General features: G+C 40.7%; 1 protein-coding gene across 2 annotated transcripts in view; it reads right to left on the bottom strand.

Annotated features, from left to right (window-relative positions):
• Positions 1 to 14,705, bottom strand: part of GPC6 (glypican 6) — a 1,119,539-nt gene that overhangs the window by 103,805 nt on the left and 1,001,029 nt on the right. For both annotated transcript variants that reach the window (XM_045480598.1, XM_045480590.1), the window contains exon 5: positions 5,877 to 6,007. In XM_045480598.1, coding sequence (XP_045336554.1) covers positions 5,877 to 6,007 — 131 coding nt within the window. The remainder of the gene's footprint in view (positions 1 to 5,876; positions 6,008 to 14,705) is intronic.

The raw sequence follows: 14,705 nt of genomic DNA, 5'->3' as shown, positions 1-14,705 counted from the left end.
GGCAAAACCACAGAGCCAATCAATGCTCTTTAGGATTTACACATCATAGATGTTTTCAATAACAGCAATGAAAACATTGAACTTGTACAAGTGGTTTCAATTTGATAAATCCCATGCTAAGCATTTTACATGGATGACATCATTTTACTCTCAAAAAAGTCTATGAGTAGGTACTACTAGCATCCTCATTTTTTAATTAAATATTTTTTAATGTTTACTTTTTAGAGAGAGAGAGAGACAGAGACAGAGAGACAGAGTGCCAGCAGGGTAGGGGCAGGGAGAGAGGGAGACACAGGGTGTGAAGCAGGCTCCAGGCTCTGAGCTGTCAGCACAGAGCCTGACGTGGGGCTTGAACTCACCAAACCGTGAGATCATGACCTGAACCAAAGTTGGACACTTAACTGACGGAGTCATCCAGGTACCCCTTCACATTTATGCTATTTTAAAGAATACTAGACTGACTTCAAATACATTTTAAGGTGTTTTCTATTCTTTATTGTTGAAGTCTCTGTGGCATTATACTTTCACATTCCAAATTCAGCTCTGCAAAATACAATGTGGTTTCCATGCATACAATGATGCGATAGGATGACTCTCTAAAGAATGTAATAACAAATAAGATGTAACTCCTGTCTTCAAATAATTTTTAATCTTGGAAGGAGAAGGTAAATACGCAAATAACCACAACACGAGAAATATCATGTTTACTGCCTTAAGAAGTGCACACAGAATCTAGAAGCTCAAAGTAAATATAAACACCACTGGAATAAAAATATACTTATTTGAGCTAAATTCTAAACAGTGTCTTCATATCTGAAAGAAGATAGTTTCCACATGTGATATCATTGGTGTCTGAATGTTTTGAAAAACAAAAGATCCCAAGAAAAATATCTGGATGCTCAGAAAGGAAACTCTAACCAGTAGTGAAGAGATAAAGAGATAATGTTCACAACACTGTAAACTGTGCAGAACTGGAAAAGCACATTTCAAAGAACCCTTCATTTCACAGATGAGGAAACTAAGACCCACTACCTAGAGGCAGATGTTATTATATTCTTTTCTGTCCTCTTAGGTTTTTTTTTAAATCTTCATTTGTGCTGGAGATTCAGAAAGAGTTGTCGCGAGAAAATTAAGTACCTGAAGGCCACCCTGCTCTTCCATAATGGGTTCTACCCTCGTCTGTAGTAAGTATTAACTGAATGGATGGTTTCAATTGGAATTTAATGGCTCCCTTCTCAATTTAGATTATATCTGACAAACCAATCTTTTCCTGGATTAGGTTTGAAATTATTCCTAATGCAGTTAAATTATGTCGAGTGAGATCAGTTCCACCTTCCCTGATAGGATTAGGAGGAGACTATCCACACATCTGAAATTCACAGACAGGGACTCAGCAAGGTTTGTTCTCCCTTCCCTTGGGGAATTTCCACAAACCTGCAAAGTTCTTTGATTTGTGTAGGTAACAGAAGCGGTAGAATAATAAGGGTGCTTTCCTGTCTGTGATGAAGATGGTTAAATCGGTGAACGTGACAAGCTTGGTTGGTTGGGGCTTGAAGAACTAACAGCATGTGTTTCTCATCGGAAGGTTCCCTGTGGTACGTGTTGGGCAATAGCCCTCTCGTGCGAAGGCTGTTTCCTCCAGGGCTGAATTATGTCTAGACCAGGTGGGAAGACACTTACTGAGGAAATAGTGGCATACTGGGAAAGTCTTCTTTCTTTGGATCAGACCATTTGCAGTAGTAATCCCAGCTCGCCACTTGGTAGTTGCATGACTTTAGGCAGGCTACTTAATTTCTGTAAATTTAACACTCTTTACCTATAAAATCAGGAAATAGATGTTCTACAAGATTGCAGCAAGGATGTGAAATAAATACGTAAAGCATCTAGAAAGAGACTGACATGAGGGCAGAGGATCTATTTTGTCCTCTACCACATTCTTCAGGCTTGGTACATGATAGGGTATTTGGTGAATGAATATAATAGGTGTTCAACTAATGGTGGCAATGATGATTATCATTGTTACTAGGTGATTATTCGCCCAAAAAGAACCAACCAAATTTTAACATGCGTTTGTCTCCAGTCTTTAAAATTGTGTGTATACAGGGGCACCTGGGTGGCTCAGTCAGTTACACATCTGACTCTTGATTTTGGCTCAGGTTGTGATCTCATGTTTCCTGAGTTTGAGCCCCACGTTGGGCTCTGTGCTGACATCGTGAAACCTGTTTGGGATTCTGTCTCCCTCTCTCTCTCTGCCCCTCCCCTGCTCACTCTCTACCTCTTTCTCTCTCTCTCTCTCTCTCTCTCAAAAAAAAAAAAAAAAAACACTTAAATATACACATATATACACATATAATGATATATGTAATATATTATATAACATATGATATTATACAAAGAATATACAAACCAAGAGTTTGAAATAAGTGCCATAATGCTATTCCCAAATTATTATAACTGGATCATACAACTTCATACATATAGCCAATGTATTTTTTTTAAGTTTATTTATTTATTTATTTAGGTGATCTCCACACCCAATGTAGGGCTCAATCTCATGACCCTGAGATCAGAGTTGCATGCCCTTCTGATTGAGCCAGCCAGGCACCCCTAGCCAATGTATTTTTTTTTGAAAGGAATGTCAGTATCCCTTACAGATAACAGTTTAGCTGTGGGCTAAATAGGAGAGGAAAAGGATCTGATAATATCTGTAAAAACAGATCTAAGATAAGATTGGAGCACAAGCACACATGGTGAGAACAGATCTTTTCATTGGTCGGTAAATCCCACTGCATGAGCTGTTCCCTCCTACAGATACGAGGAGAACCATTAGAGAGGGAAATTTCCTATCTGAAACTGCTGCGTGTTCCTCTCTGCCTTCAGATAGCAAAAGGGAGACAAGAGTAGTCTTTTATACTTTGTACTATCACAACCCGAGAAAAGGCTGGAAGCCATGAGTGATGAGGTTAGACAAGAGAACTCTTTCATGAGAATTCAGCATGGTGGGAAGCTCAAGGTACGTTTTGAAGGGAATCGGACAGAAAGACGGACAACTTGAGTCCTTCTGGCTTTGCCACCCTGTTTCCTCGACTTCTCATGAAGGTATTACTGAAAGTCTCTGAACTTTCTCTTAATATTTGGTCTATGCAGCACAGATTTGCTGAACTCCGCCCTTATGTGAGACTGGCTTTGGAGGCACCCTCCTCGTTGTAACGCAGTGATCTGGCAAAGTGGCTTCTGCCACCACACCACCCTCAATGCACCCCTCATGCACCATGAGGGGTTTGTAAGTTACTTAACCTTTCTATGCCTTGGTTTCCTTATCTGGAAAATAAGGGGGGAGTTCTACCTCATCATAAGCATTGTTATAAATACTGCATAGCATAAACCATATAAAGCCCAGTGCAGTCCCTTGCAGTAAGCATTCAACACATATGATCTAGCAGTTATAAATACTGTTGGTTTTCCGAAAGAGGCTCTGGAATGACTTCTATCAGCCACTGGTGTAATAAGGTCAATGATTTTCTAAGGAGAAGTTGCCAATCATATCCTGGAGTAAAAAGTCATTTTAATTTGTGAGCTTTACAACTCTCAAGATGTCTGTCCACCCCCCACCCCTACCCTCAATTAGGAAATAGCTTCTGGCTTCACTCAAAGCCTTATCAGAAGGCAAGAAGTCTCGTTATGCAAATACTGTGGTCAAAGTGTGGAAATCTAGAACTTCCATTCCTTGTCACTATCAAGGGTGACTGAGGGGCCTTTGAAATAGGAAAAAGACAACCCTCCAGTTCTTAGCTAGAATGTAGATTTCAGACTTTAGTTCATTCATAATTTCATGGATATGGTTTATATGGAAAATGAAACTACCTATTTCCAAATTCCATTCCCTTGATGCAATAAAGCCTCTTTAGGAACATATCTGCCTCTTCAGCAAATCCTATTGGTGTTTCCTGCTAAATGTGTCCAAGTTCCAACCACCTGTTACCTCTCCCCTGTGTGTGAGGCTGGCTTTGGTCCTTCCTCAAACCCTCTTCCAGATGGTAGCCTGCCTCCCATCCTTTTTTCCTGCAGAACCTCTCCTCTCTCCCCTTCCTTAACTCCCTCCCCTTTGCCCTGTGTCAAGACTACCGGATACAAAGGGGCTTTTCTAGCCCCTTTGACATTTTTTGTACTGTTATTTTATAACCCGCTATGCTGTATCCTCTAAGGTGAGTGTCCTCTTACATGCCCTATATTATTTCTACTCTTGATTTTGACATTTCTTACCAAGAAATACGTCTTTTTAAAAGCACATCCCTTATTAACAGCCCTACTATTATAATGTAGTTGGACAAATTCAACAAAAATGTCTCATCCACATTCTGGGAAGAAAGAGAGTCCATCTGACCTCTTCGAGAATTTTTAATAGAGTAACTTGAACACGAATGCACACGCTCCAGTGCAAATCCTTCTAAGAAGTGTGATGGTCTCAAACTGCAGACACGTCTGTCAGTGTACAACTCACGCCATCTCCTGCCGGGCTGTTTTGAATATTAGCAACCTCAGTTTCTGGTACTTAGGCACTGCTGAGCTAGTGACCTCTCAAAACAACACGAGTCCCCGTCCGGGCAGTAGATTTGAGAGGAATAAATGATTGCGATTTGTTTCCCCAGGAAAGAAAGAAAATAGCTTTTTGCGGAACCCCTGAATGTGCCATTTCCCCAACAGGCGGTGGTGATTTGGGGCATCTTCCTTGACACAGGCTCCCCCAAAGCTCATTAAAAGCCAGATCTAGGCCTATACAACTTTTGGCTTGTTCCTCTCTCAAGGACAGAGAGAAAGGGACCCAGGCCAGATGTTTTCTTACCCCGCTTCCTACCAGCTCGCCCTGAAAAGCCCAAATCTGGCTTGATTCAGACTCATCCAAGGAGACCTAGTCTGATTCCATGGCTGGCTTTCTGCCCTGCAATTTCTCCCCATCACACACCCCTTCCTCCTTGATTAGATTTGAAATCTCACAAAGGATTTTACAAATCGAAGAAAGCTAAGCATGCATCTCTTTGGCTGACCTATTTTTCCGTGAACGACTTTCAATTAAAACGCAATCACTCAGTCACCAACCAGGTTCAAAGGACTGATATAGATTTGGTTAGTGTTTAATGACAGGGAGACCAGTGAAGAGCACATAAGGGCTTTGTGCAGTCGCCATTGTGGGTGAAAAGGGGCGATGAAGGGACAGGCTGGAGACCCTTTGCAAACTTCTTCATTTGGCTTAATGCAGGTCCTGCTTATCTTCAACTGAGCAGAGACAAATAAAAATTGGGCACCTGGCATCTGGGGTCTCTGCAGCTGCAAACCCAGAAGCTCTGTCTCATATGATTTATGAAAATGAGCTTTTCTTCTTTTAACGTGTGCTTGACTTCATACAAAGGAGCACTTTCCCCTAAAGGGTCATTAATGAAGGTTACACCATAGTCTTAAAACAGGAAGTCAGATGAAATGTTTAATTATTTACGACGGAACATATAGAACATTTGCTGGGTTTGCACAGCTGAAGATATAATTAGAAGTTCCTAGAGAGAGAACAGGCTGACGGTGTGCAGAGATTTCAAACATATTAAAAAGAAAATTCCCCCCAAATTGCTCACAAATGTGAGGGATTAGTCAATATACCTGGGACTCTCTGAAACTTCATGATTGAGTAGCTGAGAATAAAAGATTGCTTCCCCTCTCAATGCCATTTTGGTAGACATTTTGAATGCAATAGCAAATTTGTAGCTCACCAGGACAAGCTCTCTGACGATGTATTAGAATTCATAATCCCAGTCGACACATCTAGTTACTTCGTTTTTAGATTCCTGCACTTTCCTTATTAGTACAAACATGACTAATGCAAATACCTTTGCAGACACCTGCATGCTGTTTTCTTGCATGTTCATAATGGCTTCAGAGATCTTGACATCTATTGGGTCCATGACAGACTCAATGTTGAATGGTCCTTCCAGTCGCTCTGCCACCAAGAGCATTGCATCTGTTAAAACACAGGAACATGATTTATAGGAGAACACAGAGCTCCAAGTCATTAGCCTGTGTTTAAACATTTCCAACAGAACTGGTTGAAAAATAATCATTCATTCAAAATTTATTTTTAAAGTTTATTTATTATTTTCAGAGAGAGAGAGAGAGGGTGCACAAGCGAACGGGGGAGGAGCAGAAAGAGAGAGAGAGAGAGAGAGAGAGAGAGAGAGAGAGAGAGAGAATCTCAAGCAGGCTCCCCACTGTCAGCACAGAGCCCCATGTGAGGCTCAAACTCATGAACTGTGAGATCATGACCTGACCTAAAGTCAAGAGCCAGACGCTTAACCGACTAAGCCACCCAGGTGCTCCCCATTCATTCAAAATTTTTATTTGCTTTTATGTAGTCCAAAAATGGGGTGGATGACTAAATACCAAAGCAGTATTTTATTTAATTTCATTTGAATATTTAAAATTATTTTACATGTATAAAACCAGGCTTAAAAATAAGAAAATTTGTTCATATTGAAAGAGTTGAAGGTATCTTAGTATTCCACATGAAGTTAAACCAAAGAACAAAAATAGAAACAAAGCAAAATTAGGTCAGGGATCAAGCAGATTTCAAAAAAAAATGGAATCTAGCCTCTTTTCTCCTGGAGGATGGGGAAAATTGAGAATATTAAAGAAGAAGTGCTAATGCATGGATTTGGGTGCACAAAGGTCCAGACCCTACTCAAACCTTTCTAGATTTCCCAAGAACAGACCTGTCCCTGATTTGTACTATCACACCACTTCGGATGCCCTTCTGGGTTAGCACTTAGGCATGCTTTGGGGTAGAGACACATCTCTTACTTGGCTTTGTATATTCAAGGCTTATTATGGTGCCTTTCACATTTTAAGCATCCAAAAATGTCTGTGAAACAAAAGTGAGCTGAATTCAACTGAAGTATTGTTCGGGAAGCTTTAGTTTTCTGGAGAAGATGGTAATAGTGACATGTTGACAGGAGCTATGTGTTAGGAGCTAGTAGCCCTGAGTTCTCATCCTTCATCTGTCACTAACTAGCTGAATGGCTATGGGAAAAAACCCTGAGCTTACCTGGCCTCAGTCTAGTGAGGTGTATAAAAGGGACTGGTGATGAAGAGTCTCTCAGGGTCTATGGTGAAGGGCATATGTCCACTCCTACAGACACATGAAAACTGGCTCGCTTTTGTCTTAGCGTTCAGGGCACAGCTTGGTAGCCTGCCTCCACCAGGACTGTTGAATAGAACTTTATGTGATGAGGACTATGTGGCTGTTGAAACTTAAAATGTGCCTAGTGCAACTGGAGAATTAAATTGTTAATAAATTAGTTGGCTTTTAATTAATTTACATGTAATTTTCATATTTTTTAAATGTTTCTTTTTGAGAGACAGAGAGAGAGAGAGAGAGACAGATCACAAGCAGGGGAGGGGCAGAAAGAGAGGGAGACACAGAATCTGAGCAGGCTCCAGGCTCTGAGCTGTCAGCACAGAGCCCAGCGCGGGGCTTGAACTCATGAACCGTGAGATCATGACCTGAGCCGAAGTTGGAGGCTTAAGTGACTGAACCACCCAGGTTCTCCTAAATATAATTTTAAAATTTGCTTGAGACTGCTGGCTACCATATTAGGCAACACAGCCTAGACTCTTAACATACAGATTCCCGTCTTGGATCTCAGGTTTTTCAATTGTGAAAGCTCTTGGGAGCCAATCTTAAAACAATTTCCTTCTTTCAAAATAATAGATGTTTATTATCAAACACTTACAAAATATAGAAAAAAAAAACCAACAAAAAGTGAAATACACTGATAATACCACTTCCCAGAAAAACACTCTGAACAGTTTGTATAGGCCTTGTTTTTTTTCTCTGTGCATAAATATTTTAAGCATGCAACTAGAAATATACCATACATATATCATATAATCTGCTTTCTAAATATAATATATTATTAATGGTAAATGCTGTTTATACAGTTATTTTATAGTATTAATGTGAGGAGACCAAATTTTATCTTTATTCATATCCAACCATGCTCAACCAAAGCCCAACAATCAAAATTCTTTCAGGGTTATAAATAGTTATGAATTAGGCAGATGAGAAACCTTTTAAGAGAGATGAATTCTTGTAAGAAGGATACAGTACTCTTTAGGAAGCACAGATTTACATTTCTAAAGAGGACTAGGTTTTGTGAACAACATAAGCTTGAACAGTATCAATTGGTTTTCTGCGCCAGCCCCCAGGATGGAGTCTGCTCTACAATTCGTGTAATGCCCCGGGAATAAATGCGCTCTATTCCAGCCACATTCCTGGCACTCTGTCCCATAGTATCCTTAGGAAAATGTGGAGTATGAATAGATCCACAAAGATCCCCTAACAACAAATTTTCTGATTTTTTTCCCTTAGATAATGCAGACTTATCTGTGTACGTCACGACAAGATCTTGTAACAAAAGTAGTGCTTTCTCTGCATCTTGCTGACCTTAGTTATCTGGCAGCGTGGACAGAGGATGTACATTGTAGGGTTGTCGTATTTTGATATTAAAGATGTTTTTCCCTTCAAGGTTTTAAAAGGTGGCTGTTGTCTGAGAGCTGATCTATTTCTTTTCTGTCTTTGCATCTGTTTTGTATGTTTATTAAAAATAACCTCCTTTAGGGGCGCCTGGTGGCTCAGTCTGTTAAGTGTCTGACTCTGGATTTTGACTCATGTCATGATCCCAAGGTTGTGGGATTGAGCCCTGCTTGGGATTCTCTCTCTCTTTCCCTCTGCCCCTCCCCCATTCAAGTTCATTCTCTCTCTCTTAAAAAAAAAAAAATCCCCTTTACCCTTAGCTTTCTAATAGGTTTTTTGATGATGATTTTTTATGACGAATGACCAAGTTTCTCTAGATGGGTATATCCTGCTAGAAGCAGCAAGAATCCTTGTACAGGAAAAAGAATTGGCCCTATGGAGTTACTCACAACGTGAAATGAAAGAAACTGATCCTTAAGGGATCAGTTAAGGGATCGTTAACTGTGTGTTTTACATAAGTATCTGCACAAATCATAATACAAAGAGTACTGGTCGGTCTATCTAGGTATATTCATCTGACATGAATGGGCTGACTTGAGACAGTGATACTGTAGGCTCTCCTGAAAATCTGAGAGCCATTGTGCTCTGGGTAATAAGGACCAGTGTTCAGACTGGATGCTAAGGACTTTTTTTAGTGTGACAGTTTGAAATTATGGGGTCCTATCATAAAGTAGAGTTGTTTCTCTCTGGTGACTTCCATCTTTTTGTTCCCTGTTCCTTCCCCACCATAGTGCATGCCTGTTAGGTTTCTGGGTCTGCAAACTTATCTCCTCTTTTTAGGCTCTAATCATGATAAAATTGCTCAGGGTGAACCACTCCTGATCATTTGCCTTTGTGGCCTTGGAAAAAGGCAGCCCAGTTGATGATCCTGTATATTAAACATAACCTAATGGTCACCTACACTCAAATTGGTTGCTCCTATATTTCCATTCTTTATTGCAACTCATTTAGTTTTTTATAAGAGTTATTTAAGATGATACATTTTTGATGTAGGTGGGTGTCTATTTTTCTTTTACTTTAGATCAGCAATTAAAATATGCTACTTTAAGTTATGTGGTTTAGGCTATTACTAATTATACATATATATATACACACACATATATATTATATATATGTACATATATATACATATACATTATATACATATATATTTGCATATATGTATGTAGATATATATATATAAATACACACGTATATACATACTAGTTTATATACCTTATATATGTTAGTATATATTACATATATAAACTAATATATACTAATTATATACATATAATTACTAAGTAAATTAAATTCTCCTTTGAAGACTCAAAAGCCAATGTAGATAGGCTCAAAACCTCAGAATCATCATTAAGAGTAGTAACGTGCATACAGTTAACACTGCTATATTTTACACTTAAAAATTTAAGAGAGTAGATATTATGTTATGTGTTTTTTACCAAAATAATAATAATAAAAAAAGAATAGTAATTATTATTGTGCTGATCAACTACAGAGGTGGAGAAAAGGGAACACTTTTACACTGTTGGTGAGGACATAAGTTGGTGCAGCCACTGTGGAAAATGCTATGGAGTTTCCCTCAAAAAGTTTAAAATAGGACTACCATATGCTCCAGCAATCTCATTTCTAGGAAAAAAAATCACCAACTTGAAAAGATATTTGCACCTCCATGTTCACTGAAGTATTACTTATAATGGCCAACACATGGAAACAATGGAACTGTCCATCAACAGGTGAGTGGATAAAGATTATATATATATATATATATGTATTATTCAGCCATGGGAAAGTAAGGAATTCTGTCATTTGTGACAACCTGGATGGACCTAGAGGGCATTATGTTAAGTGAAATAAGTCAGAGAGAGAAAGATAAATACTGTATGATCTCAGTTATATGTGGAATCTACAAAAAACGAAGTCATAGATACAGAGAATGGACTGGTTGGTGGTTGCAAGAGGCAGGAATTAGGAGGTGGGACAAATAGGTGAAAGAGGTAAAAGGGTATAAACTTTCAGTTAATAAGTCCTGGGGATGTAATAATGTAAGGGGGGCACCTGGGTGGCGCAGTCGGTTAAGCGTCCGACTTCAGCCAGGTCACGATCTCGCGGTCCGTGAGTTCGAGCCCCGCGTCGGGCTCTGGGCTGATGGCTCAGAGCCTGGAGACTGTTTCCGATTCTGTGTCTCCCTCTCTCTCTGCCCTCCCCCGTTCATGCTCTGTCTCTCTCTGTCCCAAAAATAAATAAACGTTGAAAAAAAAAATTAAAAAAAATTTTTTTAAAAAAAATAATGTAAGGCATGATGACTATAGTGAACAGTATTGTTTTGCACATTGGAAGATGCTGAGAGAGTAGATCTTAACATTTTTTTTAAAGTTTATGTTTGAGAGAGAGACACACACAGAGAGAGACAGAGCACAAGTTGGGGAGGAGCAGAGAGAGAGACACACACAGAATCCCGAGCAGGTTCCAGGCTCTGGGCTGTCGGCACAGAGCCTGATATGGGGCTCAAACTCAATGAGTGGTGAAATCATGACCTGAGCTGAATGAAGTCAGACGCTCAACCAACTGAGCCACCCAGGTACTCAGCTACGTGAGTAGATCTTAAAAGTTCTCATCACAAGAAAAAAATATGTGACTATGTACCATGACGAATGTTAAATAGACTTATTGTGTGATCATCTATCTATACATATATACACGCACATGTAATCATATATATATGTGTGTATATATATATGTATGCAATCATTATGTGGTACACCTTGGCCAATACAATGTTACATGTCAATTATATCTCAATGAAAACAAAAACAAAACAAAAACACATGTCTCCTTAAGATACAGTCATCCCTGTGCCCAGTTCCCCTTTTCATTCTAAATATACGTGACAGGATTCCCCAGGGCCACAAAAGAAAAAGCTTTGCAGAAAACTCTTCTGAGAATTTTGCATTTCCACTACATAGCGTCATGCTTATACCTCCTGCATTTAGGAGTCTAGTTTAGCTACATTACAGAATGAGAAAGTGGCAGTGGAAAGCTAGAGCTATCCAGTCCTGGGACAATGTGTAGGCCTGGGAGTGAATGGCCACTCTCCCGGGGGCCCCAGACCTCAGGTGGTGAGAGGGTCTGCATGGCCCGCCGAGCAGCCAAGAGCATCCCTGCTTGACTGGTTTGCCTCCCACCGGCTGGGCAAGGCGGTCATTAGTTAAGCTCTCCAGGTGTCAGAAGAACCTTCCCTCTTCTTTGGGGCTGAAGGAAGACATGCCTCTCTCTCCTCCCACTACTTTTGTGACACCAAGGCAGTCGTTCGTAAGTTCCTCCGCAATCAATTAAGCTACAACATGGCCATCACTTACTCCAGAGGCTGCCATCCTATGCTGTCTTAATTATCTCTGTGCCTTTTACATTTTGGAATATTTGGAACATTATTTTTAACTGTGTTCTTGAGCTGTTATCTATCGCCAATTAAACCAGGGCAGGACTAGCATGTCAGCTAATGATCAGCCAATCCTTCTGCACATATCTCCTGTGTCATCCAAGTTTTGTTTCTCTTTTTTTTTTTAACTTTTTTTTGATATTTATTCCTTTTTTGAGAAACAGTGTGAGCAGGGGAAGGACAGAGAGAGAGGGAGACACAGAATCCGAAGCAGGCTCCAGGCTCTGAGCCATCAGCACAGAGCCTGACGCGAGGCTTGAACTCACGAACTGTGGGATCATGACCGAGCCCAAGTCGGATGCCTAACCGACTGAGCCACCCAGGTGCCCCTCTCTTTAAACAAAGGACTGTTGTCTTGCTCAAACAGTATATAAAACCTTCATTTCCAAATGGAGATTAAGTTTAGATGAGTTAAAAATTACTGGTATCAGTGCACCTGGGTGGCTCAGTCAGTTAAGTGTCTGACTCTTGATTTCAGCTCAGGTCATGATCTCATGGTTGTGAGATCGAGCCCCACATCGGGTTCTGCACTGAGTGTGGAGCCTGCTTAAGATTCTCTCTCTGCTCCTCCCTCCCCCACCAAATAAATAAGTAAGCATTAAAAAAAATAACTGGTATTGCAGCCTGAGGTTCCGAGGCACACAGAGATAAGGCGACTCCGTGAGAGCACAGGGGGCTTGCATAGCATCTCAACCCGGTGCTCATCCAAAGGTGAGGAGCCAGGCTGCAGGTAACACCACACCTCCAGGCCAAGGTGTTTTGCTCAAGTAAGCACAGACATTTCTGTTACGAATGAGGACACCTGATTCTGATTAGATGGAGGCAGGTGCCTGTGTTTCCATCTAGGACCATCTATTAAGTGCCGGAGACATAATGCACGTCCCAGAGTCCCATCTTGCTCATCTATGAAGTAGAGGTGATGACAATGTCTACCTAATAGTAGTGGCAAGAGGAACCAAATGAAATCGTAAAGTTGTGAGTTCAATGCCTGGCACATACATACTCAGCTGTCCGCAAAGGTTAGCTCATACAAGGCACCACCTCTGGGCGGAAGTGGAAAAGAGAGGACCAACTTACAAGATATTTTGGTGGAAGCGTTGACGGCAATTGACGGGAGTTGTAAGAAAGTAAGAGGCACACGGCTGACTTTAAGATGTATAGCTCTTTGGTATGCCAAATCAATGTTTTGATAACAGCTGCTTTGTGATGGATGAGTTCACTGCTGAGACGCAAGACTGCGTTATTTTCTCATGATGTCAAGCTCTAGCAATTAATGATAACTACGAAGTCTTTGATGCCCTTCCTATTGAGAGGTGGGGTTTATGTCCCATCCCCTTGAATCTGGGTGGGCTCTGTCACTACTGTCACTAACAGCACATAGTAGAAAGGACATTGCCAATTTCTAGACCGATACCGAAGACACTGTAGCTTCCGGTTTCTGTGTCTTATGAGACTCTACTCTGAGATCACCATGCTGGACTGGTCATGGTGACAGTTGCAGCTGGGCCCAGATTTCCAGCCACCCTTGCTGCTGTAGGCAGAATGTCTGTGTCCCCCCCAAATCCATATGTTGAAACCTAATCCCCAAGATGATGCTATTTGGAGGTGGAGCCTTTGGGAAGCGATTAGGTCATGAGAGCTCTGCCCTCATGAATGTATTAGTGCCCTTATAAAAGAGACCTCAGAGAGCTCCCTGTCCCTTCCGTCATGTGAGGGCACATTGAGAAGACGGGCACGTATGAAGGGAAGCAGTCTCGCACCAGACACCAAATCTCCTGGCGCCTTGACCTAGGATCTCTCAGCCTCCAGAAGTGTGAGAAATACATGTTTGCTGTTTAGACCATACAGTCTGTGGCATTTTTGTTATAGCAGCCCCTATGGGGCTAAGACATCTGCCGTGGTGCCAGACACATGAGGAGGTGGTCTAGGACCTTCCAGACTCCTCTCCCAGTTGATTTACCATCTAGTGACCCCAATCAGCACCATGTGGAGCAGAAGAATCAGCCAGCTGAGTTGTACTAAAATTCCTGATCCACGGTACTGTGATCTGTAATAATACAATTATTATTATAAGCTGTTAAATTGGGGGCCATTAATTTGTGACAACAGGAAACCAGGTTGTGTATGTGGTTGCAGCCACATGACAATATTTATAAAATATTCAGATATTTTCCCAGTATTTGTTTGATAGGACCTAAATATTCAGAATTCTAGCCAAGTTATATTTGACAAACTTAACACCTATGATATAACCCCGGTTTACAAACACTGGAATGATCAAGAAAAAATAAATATTGTCCTCCAGGGAACATACAAAAAACAAAAACAAAAACAAAACCTTGCTCTAAGCCTACAGAGCACTAAGGTCCCCCAAAAGCACACCAGCTAGCCTCACATCAGGATATACTTTTCTCCTGGGATGTGAGCATGAGACAGAAAGGCAGCAGGCTTGGCAAAAGGTAAATACTCTGATTTTTTTCTAAGTATTTGACTTTATGGAGAGCAAGAACTCTGACACAGGAGCTGGACGTTATCTCTGATCTCTGGATGGCACTGGATTAAAACCTGTCTTGCTGCAGGGACTGTTGAATGTTTACGCTCCTCTAGGATATAAATATTAAGTAGGATTTCACACGATCAGATAAATTTTTTTAATTTATTTCTTGAGAAAAGGAGATGTAACATCCGAAA

The sequence above is a fragment of the Leopardus geoffroyi genome, chromosome A1 (genome assembly GCF_018350155.1).
Source record: "Leopardus geoffroyi isolate Oge1 chromosome A1, O.geoffroyi_Oge1_pat1.0, whole genome shotgun sequence".
Taxonomy (NCBI): Eukaryota; Metazoa; Chordata; class Mammalia; order Carnivora; family Felidae; genus Leopardus; species Leopardus geoffroyi.
Note: the sequence above shows the minus strand (reverse complement) of the source record. Positions and strands in the feature narration are given on the sequence as shown.